Source organism: Pseudoliparis swirei, chromosome 8 (assembly GCF_029220125.1).
Source record: "Pseudoliparis swirei isolate HS2019 ecotype Mariana Trench chromosome 8, NWPU_hadal_v1, whole genome shotgun sequence".
NCBI classification, from domain to species: domain Eukaryota; kingdom Metazoa; phylum Chordata; class Actinopteri; order Perciformes; family Liparidae; genus Pseudoliparis; species Pseudoliparis swirei.
The window spans coordinates 19,927,171-19,948,730 of record NC_079395.1 but is presented as its reverse complement, the minus strand read 5'-3'; the positions used below and the strand labels follow the sequence as shown (position 1 = coordinate 19,948,730).

At 44.6% G+C, this 21,560-nt stretch overlaps 1 protein-coding gene across 1 annotated transcript in view; it reads right to left on the bottom strand.

Moving 5' to 3' along the window:
* The window catches only part of LOC130198496 (catenin delta-2-like), a 264,975-nt gene that overhangs the window by 106,767 nt on the left and 136,648 nt on the right, over window positions 1-21,560 (bottom strand). The window contains exons 4-5 of the mRNA XM_056421662.1: window positions 18,184-18,218; window positions 14,232-14,348 (exon numbers count right to left, since the gene is read on the bottom strand). Of these exons, the coding sequence (XP_056277637.1) occupies window positions 14,232-14,348; window positions 18,184-18,218 (152 nt within the window). The remainder of the gene's footprint in view (window positions 1-14,231; window positions 14,349-18,183; window positions 18,219-21,560) is intronic.

The window sequence follows — 21,560 nt, the reverse complement described above, 5'->3', positions numbered from 1 at the left end:
CTTAATATTCTTCATAAGATTCCCTATTTATCATATCTTTCTGTATGTATTAATTAAAAAAATAAGATTTCCTCCAAAATAACCTATTACAACTCTACAAGTGCAATGTCAGATATCAGACCCTGAACAACTCCCCGTGCCTCCAAACTTTGGTCCCAGGGATGATGCCCATGTCTCATGTACAGCTGACATGCAGAGTCATGCCAGTAGTTTGATCTGCTAATCTATCCTCGCTGGGGGTGTCAGCTGGCCTGCTGTTCATGGGGGCAGAGGGGGAAGGCACACACGCATACGAACGCATGCAAGTATACAGCACAGGCACATAAAGCCATAAATGAGCATGCATATATAATTACACATGAGTAACAACTCATAACCAGGCAGGAATGAAAGCCCAGAAGGGCACAGGCCTGCATGCATACTGTGTGGCAGACACACACACATGAAAACTAGGAATACTAATTCTATTTTCTGATGTTTAAATAACAGTTATGTAACCGACCACCTGACTAGTAAAAAAAAAAGGACAATTAGAGAGCGCATAATTACCCAAACAATGTAGCTTTAATCCCCTACCCCAAACATTTATTGTCAAACATTGATCGTCCAATCATAGCTTAGAAAATGTAACTCGGCACGGCGTTGGTATTCTCTACATGTCAAGGGGGCATACGTGGGGCTGTAGGAAGATAAATACTCTGTATTTAAAGAGTACGACTGCTGGTGTCTTTTTTTTGTGCAATTCAAAACCTCAAAGAGAAAAACTGCAAGTTGTGGACAAAACATAAAGAGCAATAATTAGCATATCCAGGTAACCAACTTACTAACTCACTGCAGTAGTAACACAGTGTTGTTTCTAAGGACCATAGAGCATGTCATTAGCGTAGTACTCGTCCTTTTGGTTTCAGGGGCTCACAGGCTATGTTAAAGAAAACAAGAGTTAATGAATTGTGTGCGAGCCATGCTACAGAGTTTATGCTAACGTTAGCACTCTTCATTGGATTTGGGGACGCTTACATTCTGTGTCACCCAACACGGCGTTAGTCATGTGACCTACAAGCTTTTCTCTTGTATCAACAAGTCAAACATACTATTTCAAACACGGTTTACGTTAAAAAGAAAAAGATAGTTAAGACAGGAAGGTAGGAAAGGAGGCAACGGAGGAAGGAAAGGTAGGAAGGAAGCTATAGGCAAGGAAGGAAGGAAGGAATGGAAGTGAAGAAAAGCAGGCAAGGAAGGAAGGGGGAAACAAAATGTAGGAAGGAAGCTAGGCAAAGAGGGAAGGAAGGAAAGGAAGCAAGGAAGGTAAGAAAGGAAGGAAGGAAAGTGTGGCAGCTGTGCCGCAAATGGGCCTAATTGGCCCCAGATGTGGGGGATCTGGCTTGATTAGCCCTCAGCTATAGAAGCTGGAGGGGAGAGGAGAGTGAGTGGGGAGTGGGGAGTGGGAGGAGGGTGAGCAGAACCGAAGCACAGTCTGCGATCTGCCGAAATAAAGTATCTTCCGAAAGAATACCTCGGTGTTGGCTAATCCTTTCCTGCTTTGGGGGGGGAAACCTACAGGTGGCAGCATGAATCCTGCTACAGAAAGATTGCAAGGAAGGTAGGAAAGAAAAGAAAGAAGCCAGGCAAGGAGGCAGGGATGAAAGGAAAGAAAGTCAGGCAAGGAGGCAAAGAGGGAAGGAAAGGAAGCCAGGGAAGGAAGGAAGGACCCCCTCACCCTGCGCTCTCTCTGTGTCTCCCCCCCTACCCAGGCAGGCAGGAGCAAACTGACCCCATTAACACACCACTCCCGGAAACGTTATACATGTATATAACATACATGGACACTGGGTATGGAAAGTATTCAGAACCCTTTACATTGTTCACTTTGTTTCATTGCAGCCATTTGCTAAAATCAAAAAAGTTCATTTTATTTCTCAGCACCCCATCGACCGAAAAAAATCAGAAATGTAGACATTTTTGCAATTTTTTTAAAAAAGAAACTGAAATATCACATGGTCATAAGTATTGGAACCCTTTGCTGTGACACTCATATTTAATTAACATGATGTCCATTTCTTCTGATCCTCCTTCATTGGAGTCCAGCTGTGTTTTAATAAACTGATTGGAGTTGATTAGGAAAGGCACACACCTGTCGATATAAGAGCTTACGCTCACAGTGCATGTCAGAGCAAATGAGAATCATGAGGTCGAATGAACTGCCCAAGGAGCTCAGAGAGAATTGTGGGAAGGCACAGATCTGGCTGGTTACAAAAGAATTTCTGCAGCACTCAAGGTTCCTAAGAGCACAGTGGCCTCCATAATAGTTAAATGGAAGAAGTTTGGGACGACCAGAACTCTTCCTAGACCTGGCCGTCCAGCCAAACTGAGCAAGTATGGGAGAAGAGCAGTGAGAGAGCTAAGAAAAAAGAGCAAAGATCACTGGCTGAGCTCAGAGATGCAGTAGGGAGATGGGAGAAGAGTTCCACTGAAGTCAACTATCACTGCAGCTCTCCACCAGCCAGGAGCTTTATGGCAGAGTGGCTCGTGAATTCTCTCCTCAGTGCAAGACATATGAGAAAGCCACATGGGGTTTGCCAAAAACACACGAAGGACTCCCAGACTATGAGAAATAAAGATTCCCTCTGGTCTGATGAGACCAAGATTGAACTTTGCCCGTTTATTCTAGAAAGTGGTATGTGTGGACAAAACCAGGCACTGATCATCACCCAGCCAATACAATCGCAACAGTGAAACGTAGTGGTGGCAACATCATGCTATGTTTTTTTCCAGCTGCAGGACAGGGCGACTGGTTTACAATTGAAAGGAAAGATGAATGTAGCCAGTGAAAAATTGCAGAGATATTCTGGAAGAAAACCTACCAGAGTGCTCTGGACGCAGACTTTAGGGCAAGAGGTTCACCTTCCAACAAGACAATGACCGGCACACAGCTAAAATAACAAAGGAATGGCTTTGGAACAACTCATGTGACCTGCATTCTTGGCCCATTGTGGGCCTGACCTAAACCCAATTGAGCATCTCTGGAGAGACCTGAAAATGGCTGTCCACCAACGTTCACCATCCAACCTGACGGAACTGGAGAGGAAGAATGGCAGAGGATCCGAATACCTATATATGTGTATGTAATATTTCAGTTTTTCTTTTTAAATACATTTGCAAAAATGTCAAGTCAAGATGGCGGTGGTGAGTAGGGTAATGAGAAATAAAATGAACTTTTTTGATTTTAGCAAATGGCTGCAATGAAACAAAGAGTGAACATTTTAAAGGGGTCTGAATACTTTCCGTACCCACTGTATATTAAAGTTGAATTATGATCTTAAATGAAGCTCTGATAAATTATAATACATCATTTAAACTACTAATGATAAGATTAATTTTAATCCATAAAAATACAATCTTTTTTTTCCTCATTTGAATCGGGTGTTTTTATGAGGGGAAAAAAAACTAAATTACTCTAATAAAGGATTTAGACGTTTTAATGATTCACTAACTTCAGAGCGGTAGAAATGATTTTTGGGCTGGTGGCAAAAAAGAAATTGTCTGGAGGTTTATAGGCAAGCTGCTATAACAAACAACAATATGGATCATCAATGACCGGCAATTAGTATCGGTAGCAAAAGAAATCAGGAATCTCTAAAAGCTCCATTTCTCCCCTTTCTTCTTACGATCCGTGACTCTGATCCGTGATCCGAACCATGAGCTTTATGACACGTTGCACCGCTGCACCGGGTGCCGTGGTTAATCTACTGATTGGCCGGGTCGGTTCATACAAATGAACATGTCTGATTAATAGTGGATGGGTTGAAACGATACATCATACTAATTACATTCTTGAAAAGCATCCCATTAATTACGTTATCTAAAATGTGAACATAGCGCAACAGAGCGACTGCTCCAAAGCAGACAGCCAAGAGACAGCTTGTGCATTTTATGACCTGGTTCGTGATCTCACAAGCAAAATGTTTCTTTGTTTTTCTCCGTGAAGATTTTAACCAGTCTAAGTTTTTTTGGGTTTAGCTTCTGAAATGTCCGACAATATTTGCTGCACTGACATTACCGCGTGACCCTTTTTTTTTCCATTATCCAAACCGCTTATCCTTCTTTAGGGCGAATTGGCGAGGTGCTGGAGCCGATCCCAGCTGACATTGGGCAAAGGCAGGGTACACCCTGGACAGTTCGCCAGTCCATCTCAGGGCACGTATAGAGACAGACAACCATTCATTCTCACATTCAGGAAGCGCTGTGCCTTAGCGGCTTTTCTTGTTTCAGTAGATAAGCGTTTTGCTTTTATTTTATTGTCTTTTTTGCCACTTTTCCTCTCTTTTTCTTTTTCTTTTCTTTTTCACGTTTGTCTTGAATTTACGGTCGGACGCCAGACCATAACTTCACTTTTCGATAATTCTACTGTGGCTTTTGTTCACTTTGTCGTGAGTGTCGGTGAGCCACAGCAAAACAATGGCGGGGACAAGTGCAGTCTACTCGATGCTCAGTTGATGGTAGCTGTGCAGAGCTTGAAGCTTCTGCCTGGGGAACAGACCTGTGATCCGCTGGAGCTACGGAGGAGAACTTCAGCGGTTGCAGATCCGGGTGTCAAAGCGGAGGCTAAAACGAGAATACAAAACCACCGGTACCGTCCGATCATAGCAGAGAACGTGGGGTCTTTAAGCGAATAAGAGCGGATGAGCTCGGCGCTGGTAATGACCCGAGGATCTTCCGTTGAGAAACACTCTCTTGACTGCTTCACTGGGGCAATGGCCTGCGCGGACTATCGGATCACAGCGGCGCGTCCGTGCCCGGCTTCAAGCTATTCGGGCTGGCAAGAGCGCTACACAGGCGGTAAAGATGGGGCCGAGAAGCGGGATCGCTGTTTTATGTGAATGAGCGGTGGTGCCATCCGGACCATGTGTGCTGATGAAGGAGGCGCTTCTGTAGCCAGACATTGAACTGTTGGCCGTGGGGATGCGCCCGTACTATTTGCGAGAGAGTTCCGTCCGCCATTGTGGTTATGGGTATGCGTGCCGCCATCGTGACATGAGAAGCTGTGGACATCATCACTCCACTGTGTCTGCTCTGCTGAATCCTGGAGCATTCATAGCTATCACTGGTGACTGCCACACCACATTGGAAAAACTCTGCCAACCTTCCATCAATACATAGACGCCCAACAAGGAACAACCATAAACTCTGGACTTGCTGTATGCTAATACTAGGACGCGCCACGAAGCGTACTGCCCTTCCCCTCGGCAGGTCTGATCATGACCTGGTCGGCTGACACCAGGTATGTTCCTCTGGTGAAGAGGCTGCCGGTATTACCAGGACTGTGAGGTGGTCTCTGGGCTAACGGCGCTCACAGTTTCGCTACCACAAGTCCTGCAAGTCCCTGCAGGACTTGTACCTCAAAGTGCAGAACCAGAGCCGTTGGGATCATGAGGATCCTCACCACCCCAACAACAGACTGTTTCAGCTGCTGCGGTAGGCAGGCGCCTCCGTAGTCACGCTGCAGAACAGAGACTGAAACGGGTTTCTTTCCTCAGGCCATCAGGACTGTGAACTCCGACCTCACCAGGACCCCAAGACCCACACAACTGCCTCTTGGGCACACACACACACACACACACACACACACACACACACTTACTGTAGTATTGTGTTTTGTTAACAGTAGTGTGTACTTGTTGCTTATGCACATTCCTGCTGAGCATTGCACTTTCATTGCTGCACACCTGTGTGTGTGTGAACAAATAAAACATCTTGGATCTTGAATCGCAGATCGAGGTCAGCGGACGGGATGTGTTGTGTGGACCACTGCAGGGGAGGACATCAACAGTATGACCGACTGCATCCTGGAATACGTAAGTTCTGTGAACACACCACCATCCCATCCGCGGACTGTCTTCAACCCCCAACAGCAAACCCTGGATCTACCCAGGGACCTGGGCGGCTTAGCATAGCTGCTTTCAGGTCTGGAGACGAGGATGAGCTGAGAAAGCCAAGCGCAACCCTAAAAGTGAAGCTCAGGGAGGCAAGGACTCCTGGGAGGCTGGAATGAAACTCCCAGCCTGAACAACACAAGGAGGTGTGGTCTGGCATGAAACAGATAACAGCTTCAAGGTGGGAGGGAGACAGCCAAGGCTCCCTGGAGGGGCCAACAGGCTGAACTGTTTTCAATGGTTCAGTTCACAGCCTCCGTCTCCTCCACACATACACACCTCCCAGGCACCTCCTCCCCTCTGTCCCCCTGCTGAGCTGCACATCCACCGAGCCCTCAATAACAATGGGCTCCTCACCCTCCCCTCTCTGTGACGACTGACCAGGTGAGAAGACAGCTGGAGAAACTACACCAGCGCGAGCTGAAGGTCCCTGATGGCATCAGCCCAGGGTCCTAAGACCTCGCCACCCATGTCTGGTGTCCGCCGCAGCGCCTTCAACTCAGCCTGAAAGAGGCTGGGGGAAGTCCCAGTGCTGTGGAAGGCGGCCGTGCTAGTCCCTGTCCCAAAGTCAGCACCATCTGGCCTCAGCTACCGACCGGTCGCCCTCCTCCATGTGATGAAGGTGCTGGAGAGGCTGGTCTTAGCCTGCCTCCGGCCCGCGGGTGAAATCATCGTTGGACCCTCTGCAATTGCCCACCAGCCTCGTAATACTTAGGAGTGGGCGGCCATCATCTACTGCTGCAACAGGCTCAGTAACCTGGATGGAACCCGGGGTGTGTCTCTGTGAGAGTCACTTTTGACTTCTCCAGTGCATTTAACACCATCCAGCCACTGCTGCTGAGTGAGAAGCTGAGGTCGGTGTGGACGCTCCCACCATCTCCTGGATCACTGACTACCTCACAGGCAGACCACAGTTTGTCAGAATGGGCCGTGTGCTGTCTGGAACGGTGGTCAGTGATGTTGGAGCCCACAGGGAACTGTTCTGTCTCCCTTCCTCTTCACCCTGTACACCAGTGACTTCCAGTACAACACGGAGTCATGCCATCTGCAGAAGTACTCTGATGATTCTGCAGTGGTCGGGTGTATTAGGGATGGACGGGAGGAGGAGTACAGGGCAGTGGTGAGTGACTTTGTAAAGTGGGCCGATGAGAACCACCTGCGGCTGAACGTGGCCAAGACCAGAGAGATGGTGGTGGACTTCAGGAGGAAGGCGACAGCTCTACACCTCTGAGTGTCCTGGGAGTGGACGTGGCCATGGTGGAGGAGCACAAGTACCTGGGCGCCTCCATCGACAGCCGACTGAACTGGAAGGCCAACATCAACGCTGTGTACAAGAAGGGATGAGTCGACTTTTTCCTGAGAAAGCTTGATCCTTCAACGTGTGCAGCAAGATGCTGGAGTTATTCTACCAGTCGGTTGTGGCCAGTGTGCTGCACTTTGCCATTGTCTGCTGGGGAGCAGCATCGAGCCGGTGACACCAGCCGCCTTAACAAACTGGTTAGGAAGGCTGGCTCCATCATCGGCTGCCAGCTGGAGCACCTGGAACAGGTGGTGGAGAGGAGGCGTTGAAGAAACTGGTGTCCATATTGGACAACCCGGACCACCCTCCACCACCTCCTACAGGGACAGAGGAGTACTTTCTCCAGACGCCTCCTCACGCCTCCGCTGCCACAAGGAGAGATACAGGAGAACATTTCCTGCCGACGGCTATGAGGCTCTACAACAGTTCACCTCTTGCCAGATCACCCTAACCCTTCTTATATTTTGTGTTTTGTTTTTTTATTCTTGTGTGTTTTTGTTCATTTATTAAACTTGTTGATCGTATCTACACAACAGCATGTAGCGCTGCAGAATCGGAGAAAAGAAAAAAAAAGTCACTTGCACTAGTTTGTTCACTAAACAGGGCATTGTCGCACCAAAGCAGATTTCAAGTATACCAAATCGACATCTTCTCCTCCTTCCGCCATTGTGGGTTGAAAAAAACAGCTTTGTAGTCGAATTAATTCCTTTAAAATTCAGTTTCCTAGTTCTAAGGTTCTGCATATACCTGCCCATAGGACCCGCCTCTCAATATTGGTAATCCAATCAAAAGACGTGCAGCACTCCGCCTGCTAGCTGCTCCTGTGCCGGTTCCGGGGCCTTCTCGAAGGCCTAGAGGAGCCAACTCTAAAGCTGATTGGTTGACACAACATTGTCATTCCCATTCACTTGAAGCTACCAGCGCCCGCAATGTTGATTCTGAAGGCCTACGGGCAGATTTGAGCCCCCTGGCAACACAGGAACGCTATGAAATTAAGAGAATAATTCTTACTCTGGGAAATAATTGAATACATATTTGTGGGGAAATATATTTAGAAAAAAATATATATTCTGATGATGTTTAGGCCAGCAGAGAAGGCCTTGCTGGCCCTATTGACCGCCACTGCCTTATAATAACAAACCGTTAAATCGGAACATTCTCAACTTCTCAAATTTATTTAATGAAAATATGGTGCCGTTTGAACCTGAGATAGAATACGAATGCCAACACAAAAACAAGTTTAATGATAATCAAAACGACCAGCTGGTGGCTATGCTAGAGAGGAATTATTTCTATAAAAGCTGCATTTTAATTAAAAACAAAAGTGCATCTTCAGGTATTACAACATACATAACAATTGAGAATCTTCAGCCATTTTTAAACCAACTGCACAGCTTTTATGCACAAACTAAAATGTCCAACAACGAAGAAGTAGAAAAAAAAGACTGAGAAAACACACTCACTGAATCTATGACAAACAATTTACTAATAAGGTCACTGTCTTGAGACGCAGCTTTTCCACCAATTCTAAATAAATGAAATACAAATTGAAATTGAAAATAAATAAAATAAAAAGTGAAACACAAAACAGATTTAAAAAAAAGTTACATTGCAAAGGACTCATATATATACAAAATCAACTTTTCTTGTTATTACCTCATCAGTAGGTAAATACTGAAAAATATTGTGCTTTATCGAAAATTAAGCAGCAATCAATTCAACCTGAGGTGTAACACTGACAGACATGTCTGGAGGAATTTCTAATGAGAGAAGCTGAATTTTACATTCAATAGGATTTAATTATCCTAAAAACCCAAAGTCTCCCCCATGTCCGGATGGTTTGATCCAACCTGGCACACGCTGCTAAAAACATAGAGACAAGCCGGCCAAAAACCGATACTCCGCTGCATTAAAAAAGGTCACATTCACATTTCTATTTACCCAGGCAAATGCCTGTGACTCATTAAAAGGAGTTAACCAGTTAAGAATCACTGAATTTGACCATTAGCAGCCAAAGAAGCGTCACCCACTCGTGTCTCGTCACAGAGTGGGGATACCTACTGGGTCAAAGGTAAAATAACAACAACAACAACAACAACTGATAATGCAGCAAGTCTTGTGGGATCTAGGTGTGTGGGGCCGTTTGTCTGCCAGAGCGAGGCAGATAACATAAGGGGGATAACACACTTACAAATGAGTAAGAGAGCAACATTCATCTCTTATTGAGAGGAATGTAATAGCAGAGGCCTTTGAGTGGATTCACCAGGCGGATTTTATTGACTCGGACTGATTGCAGACTGATGATGATGATGATGATGATGTTGGCGCTGTTGTGAAACATTTCCAGTCCAGTGTCGTCGGCGGTCGGCTTTACTTATAGAACTCACTTTCAATCCCGAAGCGGTGGGTTTTAATGATTTGTGGGTGATGCCGAGATCAAAAAGTTCTGATTGGGCGTGGGAGGGTTTGAGTACATCTAGCCCAGGGGTGCTCACACTTTTTCAGTATGCAAGCTACTTATTATGTGACCAAGTCAAGGCGATTGACCGGGGGTGCTCGTGACTTTTTCTTTGCTCCGTCCCGGCCGCAAACCGGTGCCGGAGCTCTGCGCGCAGGCGCGGGCAGAGGACTGTTAACGCGACACGAGAGACAGAAATGACATGCTGCTGTAATGTGGCGCTATAGAGAAAGTGACAGGGGCGGGCCAATTTTTTAATGTCATGCGATCTACCATACTACGCCGCGATCGACTGGCAGGTCGCCGCGGTCGGCGTATTGAGCACCCTGATCTAGCCTCTCTCTGTGGTCGGGCGCTTCAATGGACGGATGAAGACAGCCCGTCGGTATGAAACATTTTGACTTCAGGCCTTTATCCGCCATTTCATCGACCAGAGGCACCCTCTGCACTCAAGCGATCAATCTGCTCTCAACGGCCTGAACATGTCGACATGGCTGACAAAACGGCAGAGAAGGACCCAGGTGTCGGGCATGGGCGGATGTTTTTGAACTAAAGCGCTATCAAAGTTGTCAAAGGCCCCTGAGAGGAGTCTTCATTTGACTTCCAAATCATCTAAAAAAGGCCTCGCGCTCATTGATTCTTGTTTTTTCTGCTTTATGGAAAACACTTTGCATCCGGCTCTTCAAACAGGTTGAACTAAATGTTCCCGAATTATTCGCAAATGCTGTCTGACCTTTACTCGGCTGTCAGAGGGTAAAGGGATTGTTCTTCTTCTTTCTGTCCAAGTGTGATCGAGCCATATTAACCGCTGCAAACGTGGTTCTTTTACACAGGATTGCAATAATATATAGTAGCAGCATGGATTTTTTTTTTTTTTTTTACAATGTCTACCAATATTAATAATAATAAGGCCCAGTCAGCAATGTGCAAGATACAAAAAGACGATTTGAGAGCTTTCAAGAAGAAATGTTACCTTGGTTGTTCCAGCGAAACTTCTCATCTACTGAGCTGCAAGAGACAAACAACAGAAGGCAAAACGGGGTTAGACATGTGAGCGAAAAGGGCATTTCACCCAAACTTTTGTTCTTTGTTTGTTGACTTTCACCCGCCTCCGCTACACACCGTGTCCCGCCTTTAAAGCATTGTTATGAAACAGGAAATGCATGCAAAACACTGGTTTGAAGAGCTTGATATTCACTGTATGTGATCAAATCTCCATTTGCAGTAGTTTAATGTCTTATCTTCCACTAAAGGATCTCAAACGGGCTGAGATGTGGGTATAAAACACAATAAGATACACTCTAAAATATGTTATTGTCAGGTTACAACCAAGGCCCTTCTTGTATATAAACAAGGACACCATCCAACAACAGTGTTATAATGATCCTGTCTTACAAATAAATACCGTCTCACGTAAGTACACATAAAGTTTATTCATTTATTATTTCATGACTAACGTCCAAAATAAATCAACCAGAGGAGGAGTCGCCCCCTGCTGTTTAGTAGAGAGACTGCACATTTTAAGATCCTAAGATAATTAACAGCCATGGTGTACTGACGGTGAGTTTAATTTATGCATAGGGCAATCATTATATACTTTGTCAAATATTTTATCAAATCATTGTCATCAGTGGATTTTTGTAAATTTGGCATTAACGACGCAAGATAAACCAACTATTATTAATTTGCGAGTGCAGTTTCCTCACTTGTGCTCGGATACACCACGATGCTAAGGTGGGAGGTCTTTACACTCACTTTGCTCTTATTTAAGGGAAACACTATGAAGTGAGAATACATGCAGTACAATATCTATATTATTGTGGAAGATAACTTTTCAAAGCCAATATCTGTTTCCATATTTAAGAAGGGAAAACAAATTGCGTCCTTCCACTGCGACCACCTGCTGCTCATTGTTAGTCAGGGTGGTTCCTTCTCTGACATATGTTCAATACTGTTTACTGCTATAGATCCACGTCTTCTTTACGATTCCCGGGCCACAGGTTTCACCCCCTCAACCCCTGTATGGAGGTGGAGTTGTCATTAACATCTCTTTGATTGTAAAAAACTGCTCGATTGGATTTTTAAAACTCTTGCAGCCCAGTCAGTTCTCCCGGTCAAGTCGTACTAATATGTTCACCGTGAACGCATGACAGTGAGATTTAATGCAGCATACAGGCAAAAATATGCATGTAATGAAGGAAATGATTTCAAGTGATTTCTTCCCAAGCGTGAGAGGAAATCATTGCCACTCTCATTGTCTGCAGCCTAAAGGAAGATTATTGATTCCTGATAATGGACACAAAGGGCATTGTCCCGCTTACACCACGGTCACACAATAAGACTATGGCTTTGTATTTTAGGTGTTTTTGCAACAAATCTAAAGTTGTTTCACTCCTTTTCCCTAGCAGCCATTCCTGAAACTATCATTGTCATCCCATAATGCAATGGGGTGTTGATCCCTGTGCCAGTAAATTGGTCGGACCATTGATACGATCTGCATTTGATTTCTATTTTACTTAATGTAGTCAGTGCATTCATTAAGACAACCACAAACTAGTAGGTGTCCATCAGACGAGACACTTGCACTTGAAACATTGAAAAAACAGCTAACAGTGCCAACATGGCTAACAACATCAACAGTGATGACAGTGCTAATGCGCCTTATAGACACAGCCCAGAGAAGTTGTAGTTTTAATGAGTTTTAAAACTGTTCACATCGCTAAACTAGATAACTCATGTGTCCCCCTCTTTATACTAAGCTAAAGCAGCTTTGATACCATTGTCCATATCAATCTCCTGCCATAACTCTCGGTGGGAAAATTATAAAAATGATGTCATCAACCCATCAACAGTGTCTTGGAAATATTGAGCGCTGAATAACAGGTGGCGACTTCTCTCAACAGTGCTGTGATAAAAAAATGTAAGCAATTTGGTCTGAAATAAAGCATAGACTTCTATACAACCAGAGTCTCCACATCTGTAACCCAAAGCAGATGCTATTTACTCCCCACGGACAAAGAACAGATGCTATTAAATCATCCCATTGATTACCCCCATGTTTGTGTGTGTGGGGGGGGGGGATGACGGATTGTGAGGGGGAGCCAAGCGCAACATGTTAATGGGACCCTCAGCTAGCAAAGCAGACTCCTGATTCATCAGGCGTTAGTATACCAAACAATACACCCCCACATGTGCACACACACACACGCATATACAAGCTAGCACACACACAAAAGCTAACACAACCAAAAACACACACCACACACACACAAACTAGCACCCCCCACACACACACACACACAGCTAGCACACCACACACACACACACACACACACAGACCCACACACACACAAGCTAGCACCCCCCACACACTCAATGAGGATTGTTATCACCAGTCTGTGCTGATGTCTGAGGCTGAGTCAATGTTTTTTTTAAAGGGCAGGTGGGCGGACCAGTCCCTGCGCTCTTCTTCTGGTGTCAATGTTGCCTTGGCGCTCTTGAAAAAGCTCCAGAGTAAAAGGCGAACGTGTGTTATTTACTGATGGGGGCGACTATGGGTGAGTGGGTAGCAGGTCCGTCTTTCAAGCAGGGGGTTGGAGGTTCAATCCCCGCCCTAGTCAATGTGTCCTTGAGCAAGACACTTAACCCTGAGTTGCTCCCTGTAGCTGTGTCTACGGTGAATGAATGTAACAGTATTGTAAGTCGCTTTGGATAAAAGCGTCAGCCAAATGACATGAAATGTAATGTAAAGTAATGATGCCCACGATGTGATGTTGGTCAAACTGAATGCAAGCCGAGTGCTCACAGAGAGTCCTTCGTTGAACACTGTGAGGAGCTGAGCCGTGTTATCAAGCGGTTACATCAACAGCCGGAATACAAAGCGGTCCGGAGGTGTTGGATTTCTGCCTGAGCTGAGGGAAAATAAAGGAATAAACTCGAATTATCGGGGAGATCGGAACAAGACCAGACCAAATGAGATAACACCGGAGGAGAAATGGAATATGCCTACTAACAACTATGCCATGGCCCAGCTGAGACTCCGCCACTGCTCCTCTCTACCTTCATCTGTCTGATGGATCATCAAGGTCAGTATCGTGGAATATGTCTACTACCAACTATGCCATTGCCCTATTGAGACTCCGCCCACTGTTAAGACTCCGCACACTCCTCCTCTCTACCTCCATCTGCCTGATGGATCGTGGAGGTCTCCATCGTGGAATATGCCTACTATGAACTATTCATACACTCTGTCATATTCATTGAATGTATTTTAACTCTAAATCTGTCCTTCTGTACACATGACATCTATTGCACTTGTCCATCCTGGAGAGGGATCCTCCTCTGTTGCTCTCCTGAAGGTTTCTTCCCTTTTTTCCCCCTGAAGGGTTATTTGGGAGTTTTTTCTGATCCGATGTGAGGTTTTGGGACAGGGATGTCTATGTGTACAGATTGTAAAGCACTCCGAGACAAATTTGTAATTTGTGAAATTGGGCTCTACAAATAAACTGAATTGAATTGAATTGAATCATAACGTTGGCCTTACTGTCTCCTGTAGTCGTGTCCAGCGGGTCCAAGATGCCGGATTCCTGGAGCGATCGGATGCAGGAGTCCACCAGCTCCAAGCCCGTTGTCAGCTCCTCCTCGATGTCCTTCTGTCCGTCTGCATGAATGAAACAAATAAAAAAACACAAGTGGAAACAAAGACAATCATGTTTGGATTCACACAAACTAATTGGGGGAATATGTGCCTTGTGAATGATATTTTGAATTGAAAAAATAAAGCTACACGCACCATGCACATGTTGGAACATCTGTATGGATGTCCACTGAGGTTAAACGTTTTTTGTTTTTTAAATAAAGAGAACCTGCATAGCTCCACTGATGTGCAAATGAATGGCATTTTTGATTAGTGCCCCAACTTATTTTGAACATTGTATGGCGAGCTTGCTAAGACTTGTCACGTTAGCGTAGTAAGATTAAGTGAAAAATGAGCACAGACAGACAAAAAGGTTCAAAGGGTTTCATTATATAAAGCTACATGATTGTTTCTACCAGCACTTCCAACAATAATCCAGCCATGGCCACGCTGATCTGAACCACACCCCCCACCACAGACTTTGTACTCATGTTTTCCACACCTCAGCCATTGAAGTACAATTAGACCAGTGGTTCTCAACTGGTCTGGCTCCAGGACCCACCATCTCCCCTTAACAGTGGCGGGCCGTGGGCCTGGCGCCTGGGCCTTCAGTGAGGTCCTACACAGTTCCACCCGAATTAATCCACCTCTTATTACTATCATTATGATGCCATGGCTGTAGACCAGGGCTGCTCAATACGTCGATCGCGGCGTAGTATTGGTAGATCGCATGACATTAAAAAAAATTGGCCCGCCCCCGTCATTTTCTCTATAGCACGTCTTTGTTCATTTATTAAACTAAACAGCCGTCTGATGTTGATCGTATCTACACAACAGCATGTCATTTCTCTCGGCTCTCCGTCTCGCGCGCTGCAGAATGCGCGCATCGGGACGGAGAAAAAGAAGAAAAAAAGTCACTTGCACTAGTTTGTTCACTAAACAGGGCATTGTCGCACCCAAAGCAGATTTCAAGTATATGCTCGACCAAATCGACATCTTCTCCTCCTTCCGCCATTGTGGGTTGAAAAAACAGCTTTGTAGTCCGCGAATTAATTCCTTTATAAAATTCAGTTTCCTAGTTCTAAGGTTCTGCATATACCTGCCCATAGGACCCGCCTCTCAATATTGGTAATCCAATCAAAAGACGTGCAGCACTCCGCCTGCTAGCTGCTCCTGTGCCGGTTCCGGGGCCTTCTCGAAGGCCTAGAGGAGCCAACTCTAAAGCTGATTGGTTGACACAACATTGTCATTCCCATTCACTTGAAGCTACCAGCGCCCGCAATGTTGATTCTGAAGGCCTACGGGCAGATTTGAGCCCCCTGGCAACACAGGAACGCTATGAAATTAAGAGAATAATTCTTACTCTGGGAAATAATTGAATACATATTTGTGGGGAAATATATTTAGAAAAAAATATATATTCTGATGATGTTTAGGCCAGCAGAGAAGGCCTTGCTGGCCCTGACGGCCCGCCACTGCCCCTTAATAACAAACCGTGACCCAAATCGCGGAACATTCTCAACTTCTCAAATTGATTTAATGAAAATATGGTGCAGTTTGAACCTGAGATAGTATGGAGACAGAATACGTATGCCAACACAAAAACAAGTTTAATGATAAATCAAAACGACCAGCTGGTGGCTATGCTAGAGAGGGAATTATTTCTATAAAAGCTGCATTTTAATTAAAAAACAAAAAGTGCATCTTCAGGTATTACAACATACATAACAATTGAGAATCTTCAGCCATTTTTAAACCAACTGCACAGCTTTTATGCACAAACTAAAATGTCCAACAACGAAGAAGTAGAAAAAAAAGACTGAGAAAACACACTCACTGAATCTATGACAAACAATTTACTAATAAGGTCACTGTCTTGAGACGCAGCTTTTCCACCAATTCTAAATAAATGAAATACAAATTGAAATTGAAAATAAATAAAATAAAAAGTGAAACACAAAACAGATTTAAAAAAAAGTTACATTGCAAAGGACTCATATATATACAAAATCAACTTTTCTTGTTATTACCTCATCAGTAGGTAAATACTGAAAAATATTGTGCTTTATCGAAAATTAAGCAGCAATCAATTCAACCTGAGGTGTAACACTGACAGACATGTCTGGAGGAATTTCTAATGAGAGAAGCTGAATTTTACATTCAATAGGATTTAATTATCCTAAAAACCCAAAGTCTCCCCCATGTCCGGATGGTTTGATCCAACCTGGCACACGCTGCTAAAAACATAGAGAGACAAGCCGGCCAAAAAACCGATACTCCGCTGCATTAAAAAAAAGGTCACATTCACATTTCTATTTACCCAGGCAAATGCCTGTGACTCATTTAAAAGGAGTTAACCAGTTAAGAATCACTGAATTTGACCATTAGCAGCCAAAGAAGCGTCACCCACTCGTGTCTCGTCACAGAGTGGGGATACACCTTTGGGTCAAAGGTAAAATAACAACAACAACAACAACAACTGATAATGCAGCAAGTCTTGTGGGATCTAGGTGTGTGGGGCCGTTTGTCTGCCAGAGCGAGGCAGATAACATAAGGGGGGGGGATAACACACTTACAAATGAGTAAGAGGAGCAACATTCATCTCTTATTGAGAGGGAATGTAATAGCAGAGGCCTTTTGAGTGGATTCACCAGGCGGATTTTATTGACTCGGACTGATTGCAGACTGATGATGATGATGATGATGATGTTGGCGCTGTTGTGGAAACATTTCCAGTCCAGTGTCGTCGGCGGTCGGCTTTACTTATAGAACTCACTTTCAATCCCGGAAGCGGTGGGTTTTTAATGATTTGTGGGTGATGCCGAGATCAAAAAAGTTCTGATTGGAGCGTGGGAGGGTTTGAGTACATCTAGCCCAGGGGTGCTCACACTTTTTCAGTATGCAAGCTACTTATTATGTGACCAAGTCAAGGCGATTGACCGACGGGGGGGGGTGCTCGTGACTTTTTCTTTGCTCCGTCCCGATGCGCGCAAACCGGTGTCGGAGCTCTGCGGCGCACGAGACGGCGGGCAGAGGACTGTTAACGCGACACGTAGAGACAGAAATGACATGCTGCTGTAATGTGGCGCTATAGAGAAAGTGACAGGGGGGCGGGCCAATTTTTTTTAATGTCATGCGATCTACCATACTACGCCGCGATCGACTGGCAGGTCGCCGCGATCGACGTATTGAGCACCCCTGATCTAGCCTCTCTCCTGTGGTCGGGCGCTTCAATGGACGGATGAAGACAGCCCGTCGGTATGAAACATTTTGACTTCAGGCCTTTATCCGCCATTTCATCGACCAGAGGTCGGCACCCTCTGCACTCAAGCGATCAATCTGCTCTCAACGGCCTGAACATGTCGACATGGCTGACAAAACGGCAGAGAGAAGGACCCAGGTGTCGGGCATGGGCGGATGTTTTTGAACTAAAGCGCTATCAAAGTTGTCAAAGGCCCCTGAGAGGAGTCTTCATTTGACTTCCAAATCATCTAAAAAAGGCCTCGCGCTCATTGATTCTTGTTTTTTCTGCTTTATGGAAAACACTTTGCATCCGGCTCTTCAAACAGGTTGAACTAAATGTTCCCGAATTATTCGCAAATGCTGTCTGACCTTTACTCGGCTGTCAGAGGGAGTAAAGGGATTGTTCTTCTTCTTTCTGTCCAAGTGTGATCGAGCCATATTAACCGCTGCAGCCAAACGTGGTTCTTTTACACAGGATTGCAATAATATATAGTAGCAGCATGGATTTTTTTTTTTTTTTTTTACAATGTCTACCAATATTAATAATAATAAGGCCCAGTCAGCAATGTGCAAGATACAAAAAGACGATTTGAGAGCTTTCAAGAAGAAATGTTACCTTGGTTGTTCCAGCGAAACTTCTCATCTACTGAGCTGCAAGAGACAAACAACAGAAGGCAAAACGGGGTTAGACATGTGAGCGAAAAGGGCATTTCACCCAAACTTTTGTTCTTTGTTTGTTGACTTTCACCCGCCTCGCCCGCTACACACCGTGTCCCGCCTTTAAAGCATTGTTATGAAACAGGAAATGCATGCAAAACACTGGTTTGAAGAGCTTGATATTCACTGTATGTGATCAAATCTCCATTTGCAGTAGTTTAATGTCTTATCTTCCACTAAAGGATCTCAAACGGGCTGAGATGTGGGTATAAAACACAATAAGATACACTCTAAAATATGTTATTGTCAGGTTACAACCAAGGCCCTTCTTGTATATAAACAAGGACACCATCCAACAACAGTGTTATAATGATCCTGTCTTACAAATAAATACCGTCTCACGTAAGTACACATAAAGTTTATTCATTTATTATTTCATGACTAACGTCCAAAATAAATCAACCAGAGGAGGAGTCGCCCCCTGCTGTTTAGTAGAGAGAATGCACATTTTAAGATCCTAAGATAATTAACAGCCATGGTGTACTGACGGTGAGTTTAATTTATGCATAGGGCAATCATTATATACTTTGTCAAATATTTTATCAAATCATTGTCATCAGTGGATTTTTGTAAATTTGGCATTAACGACGCAAGATAAACCAACTATTATTAATTTGCGAGTGCAGTTTCCTCACTTGTGCTCGGATACACCACGATGCTAAGGTGGGAGGTCTTTACACTCACTTTGCTCTTATTTAAGGGAAACACTATGAAGTGAGAATACATGCAGTACAATATCTATATTATTGTGGAAGATAACTTTTCAAAGCCAATATCTGTTTCCATATTTAAGAAGGGAAAACAAATTGCGTCCTTCCACTGCGACCACCTGCTGCTCATTGTTAGTCAGGGTGGTTCCTTCTCTGACATATGTTCAATACTGTTTACTGCTATAGATCCACGTCTTCTTTACGATTCCCGGGCCACAGGTTTCACCCCCTCAACCCCTGTATGGAGGTGGAGTTGTCATTAACATCTCTTTGATTGTAAAAAACTGCTCGATTGGATTTTTTAAAACTCTTGCAGCCCAGTCAGTTCTCCCCGTCAAGTCGTACTAATATGTTCACCGTGAACGCATGACAGTGAGATTTAATGCAGCATACAGGCAAAAATATGCATGTAATGAAGGAAATGATTTCAAGTGATTTCTTCCCAAGCGTGAGAGGAAATCATTGCCACTCTCATTGTCTGCAGCCTAAAGGAAGATTATTGATTCCTGATAATGGACACAAAGGGCATTGTCCCGCTTACACCACGGTCACACAATAAGACTATGCTTTTGTATTTTTAGGTGTTTTTGCAACAAATCTAAAGTTGTTTCACTCCTTTTCCCTAGCAGCCATTCCTGAAACTATCATTGTCATCCCATAATGCAATGGGGTGTTGATCCCTGTGCCAGTAAATTGGTCGGACCATTGATACGATCTGCATTTGATTTCTATTTTACTTAATGTAGTCAGTGCATTCATTAAGACAACCACAAACTAGTAGGTGTCCATCAGACGAGACACTTGCACTTGAAACATTGAAAAAACAGCTAACAGTGCCAACATGGCTAACAACATCAACAGTGATGACAGTGCTAATGCGCCTTATAGACACAGCCCAGAGAAGTTGTAGTTTTAATGAGTTTTAAAACTGTTCACATCGCTAAACTAGATAACTCATGTGTCCCCCTCTTTATACTAAGCTAAAGCAGCTTTGATACCATTGTCCATATCAATCTCCTGCCATAACTCTCGGTGGGAAAATTATAAAAATGATGTCATCAACCCATCAACAGTGTCTTGGAAATATTGAGCGCTGAATAACAGGTGGCGACTTCTCTCAACAGTGCTGTGTGATAAAAAAAATGTCAAGCAATTTGGTCTGAAATAAAGCATAGACTTCTATACAACCAGAGTCTCCACATCTGTAACCCAAAGCAACGAATGCTATTTACTCCCCACGGACAAAGAACAGATGCTATTAAATCATCCCATTGATTACCCCCATGTTTGTGTGTGTGGGGGGGGGGGGATGACGGATTGTGAGGGGGAGCCAAGCGCAACATGTTAATGGGACCCTCAGCTAGCAAAGCAGACTCCTGATTCATCAGGCGTTAGTATACCAAACAATACACCCCCACATGTGCACACACACACACGCATATACAAGCTAGCACACACACAAAAGCTAACACAACCAAAAACACACACCACACACACACAAACTAGCACCCCCCCCCCCCCCCACACACACACACACACAAGCTAGCACACCCACACACAACCACAAACACACACACACAGACCCACACACACACAAGCTAGCACCCCCCACACACTCAATGAGGATTGTTATCACCAGTCTGTGCTGATGTCTGAGGCTGAGTCAATGTTTTTTTTAAAGGGCAGGTGGGCGGACCAGTCCCTGCGCTCTTCTTCTGGTGTCAATGTTGCCTTGGCGCTCTTGAAAAAGCTCCAGAGTAAAAGGCGAACGTGTGTTATTTTCTGATGGGGGCGACTATGGGTGAGTGGGTAGCAGGTCCGTCTTTCAAGCAGGGGGTTGGAGGTTCAATCCCCGCCCTAGTCAATGTGTCCTTGAGCAAGACACTTAACCCTGAGTTGCTCCCTGTAGCTGTGTCTACGGTGAATGAATGTAACAGTATTGTAAGTCGCTTTGGATAAAAGCGTCAGCCAAATGACATGAAATGTAATGTAAAGTAATGATGCCCACTATGTGATGTTGGTCAAACTGAATGCAAGCCGAGTGCTCACAGAGAGTCCTTCGTTGAACACTGTGAGGAGCTGAGCCGTGTTATCAAGCGGTTACATCAACAGCAGCCGGAATACAAAGCGGTCCGGAGGTGTTCGGATTTCTGCCTGAGCTGAGGGAAAATAAAGGAATAAACTCGAATTATCGGGGAGATCGGAACAAGACCAGACCAAATGAGATAACACCGGAGGAGAAATGGCGAGAAAAGAGCAGATACACCACATGTACCTTGTAGGAGAAAAGGCTAAAGTCCACCACATCGTGGCAGAACAATCCTCCGTCAGTTGGATTGGATCATGAATCACCAGATTTCTATCTGAAAGTCATGAGAAGTGGCTCAGCCTGTTGGTGCCACACACAGCTAGTTGATGCATCATTTAAATTAATCACCAGCAATTGTAATAGCTGTTTCAGTCATTTGTCAAAGTAAGAAGACTTAAGAGTCTCTTGATGTAATGATGTCGCAAGAGGGAAACTTAGAGGATTGCCAAAGTCATTACGATTCATCTCCACACGGAC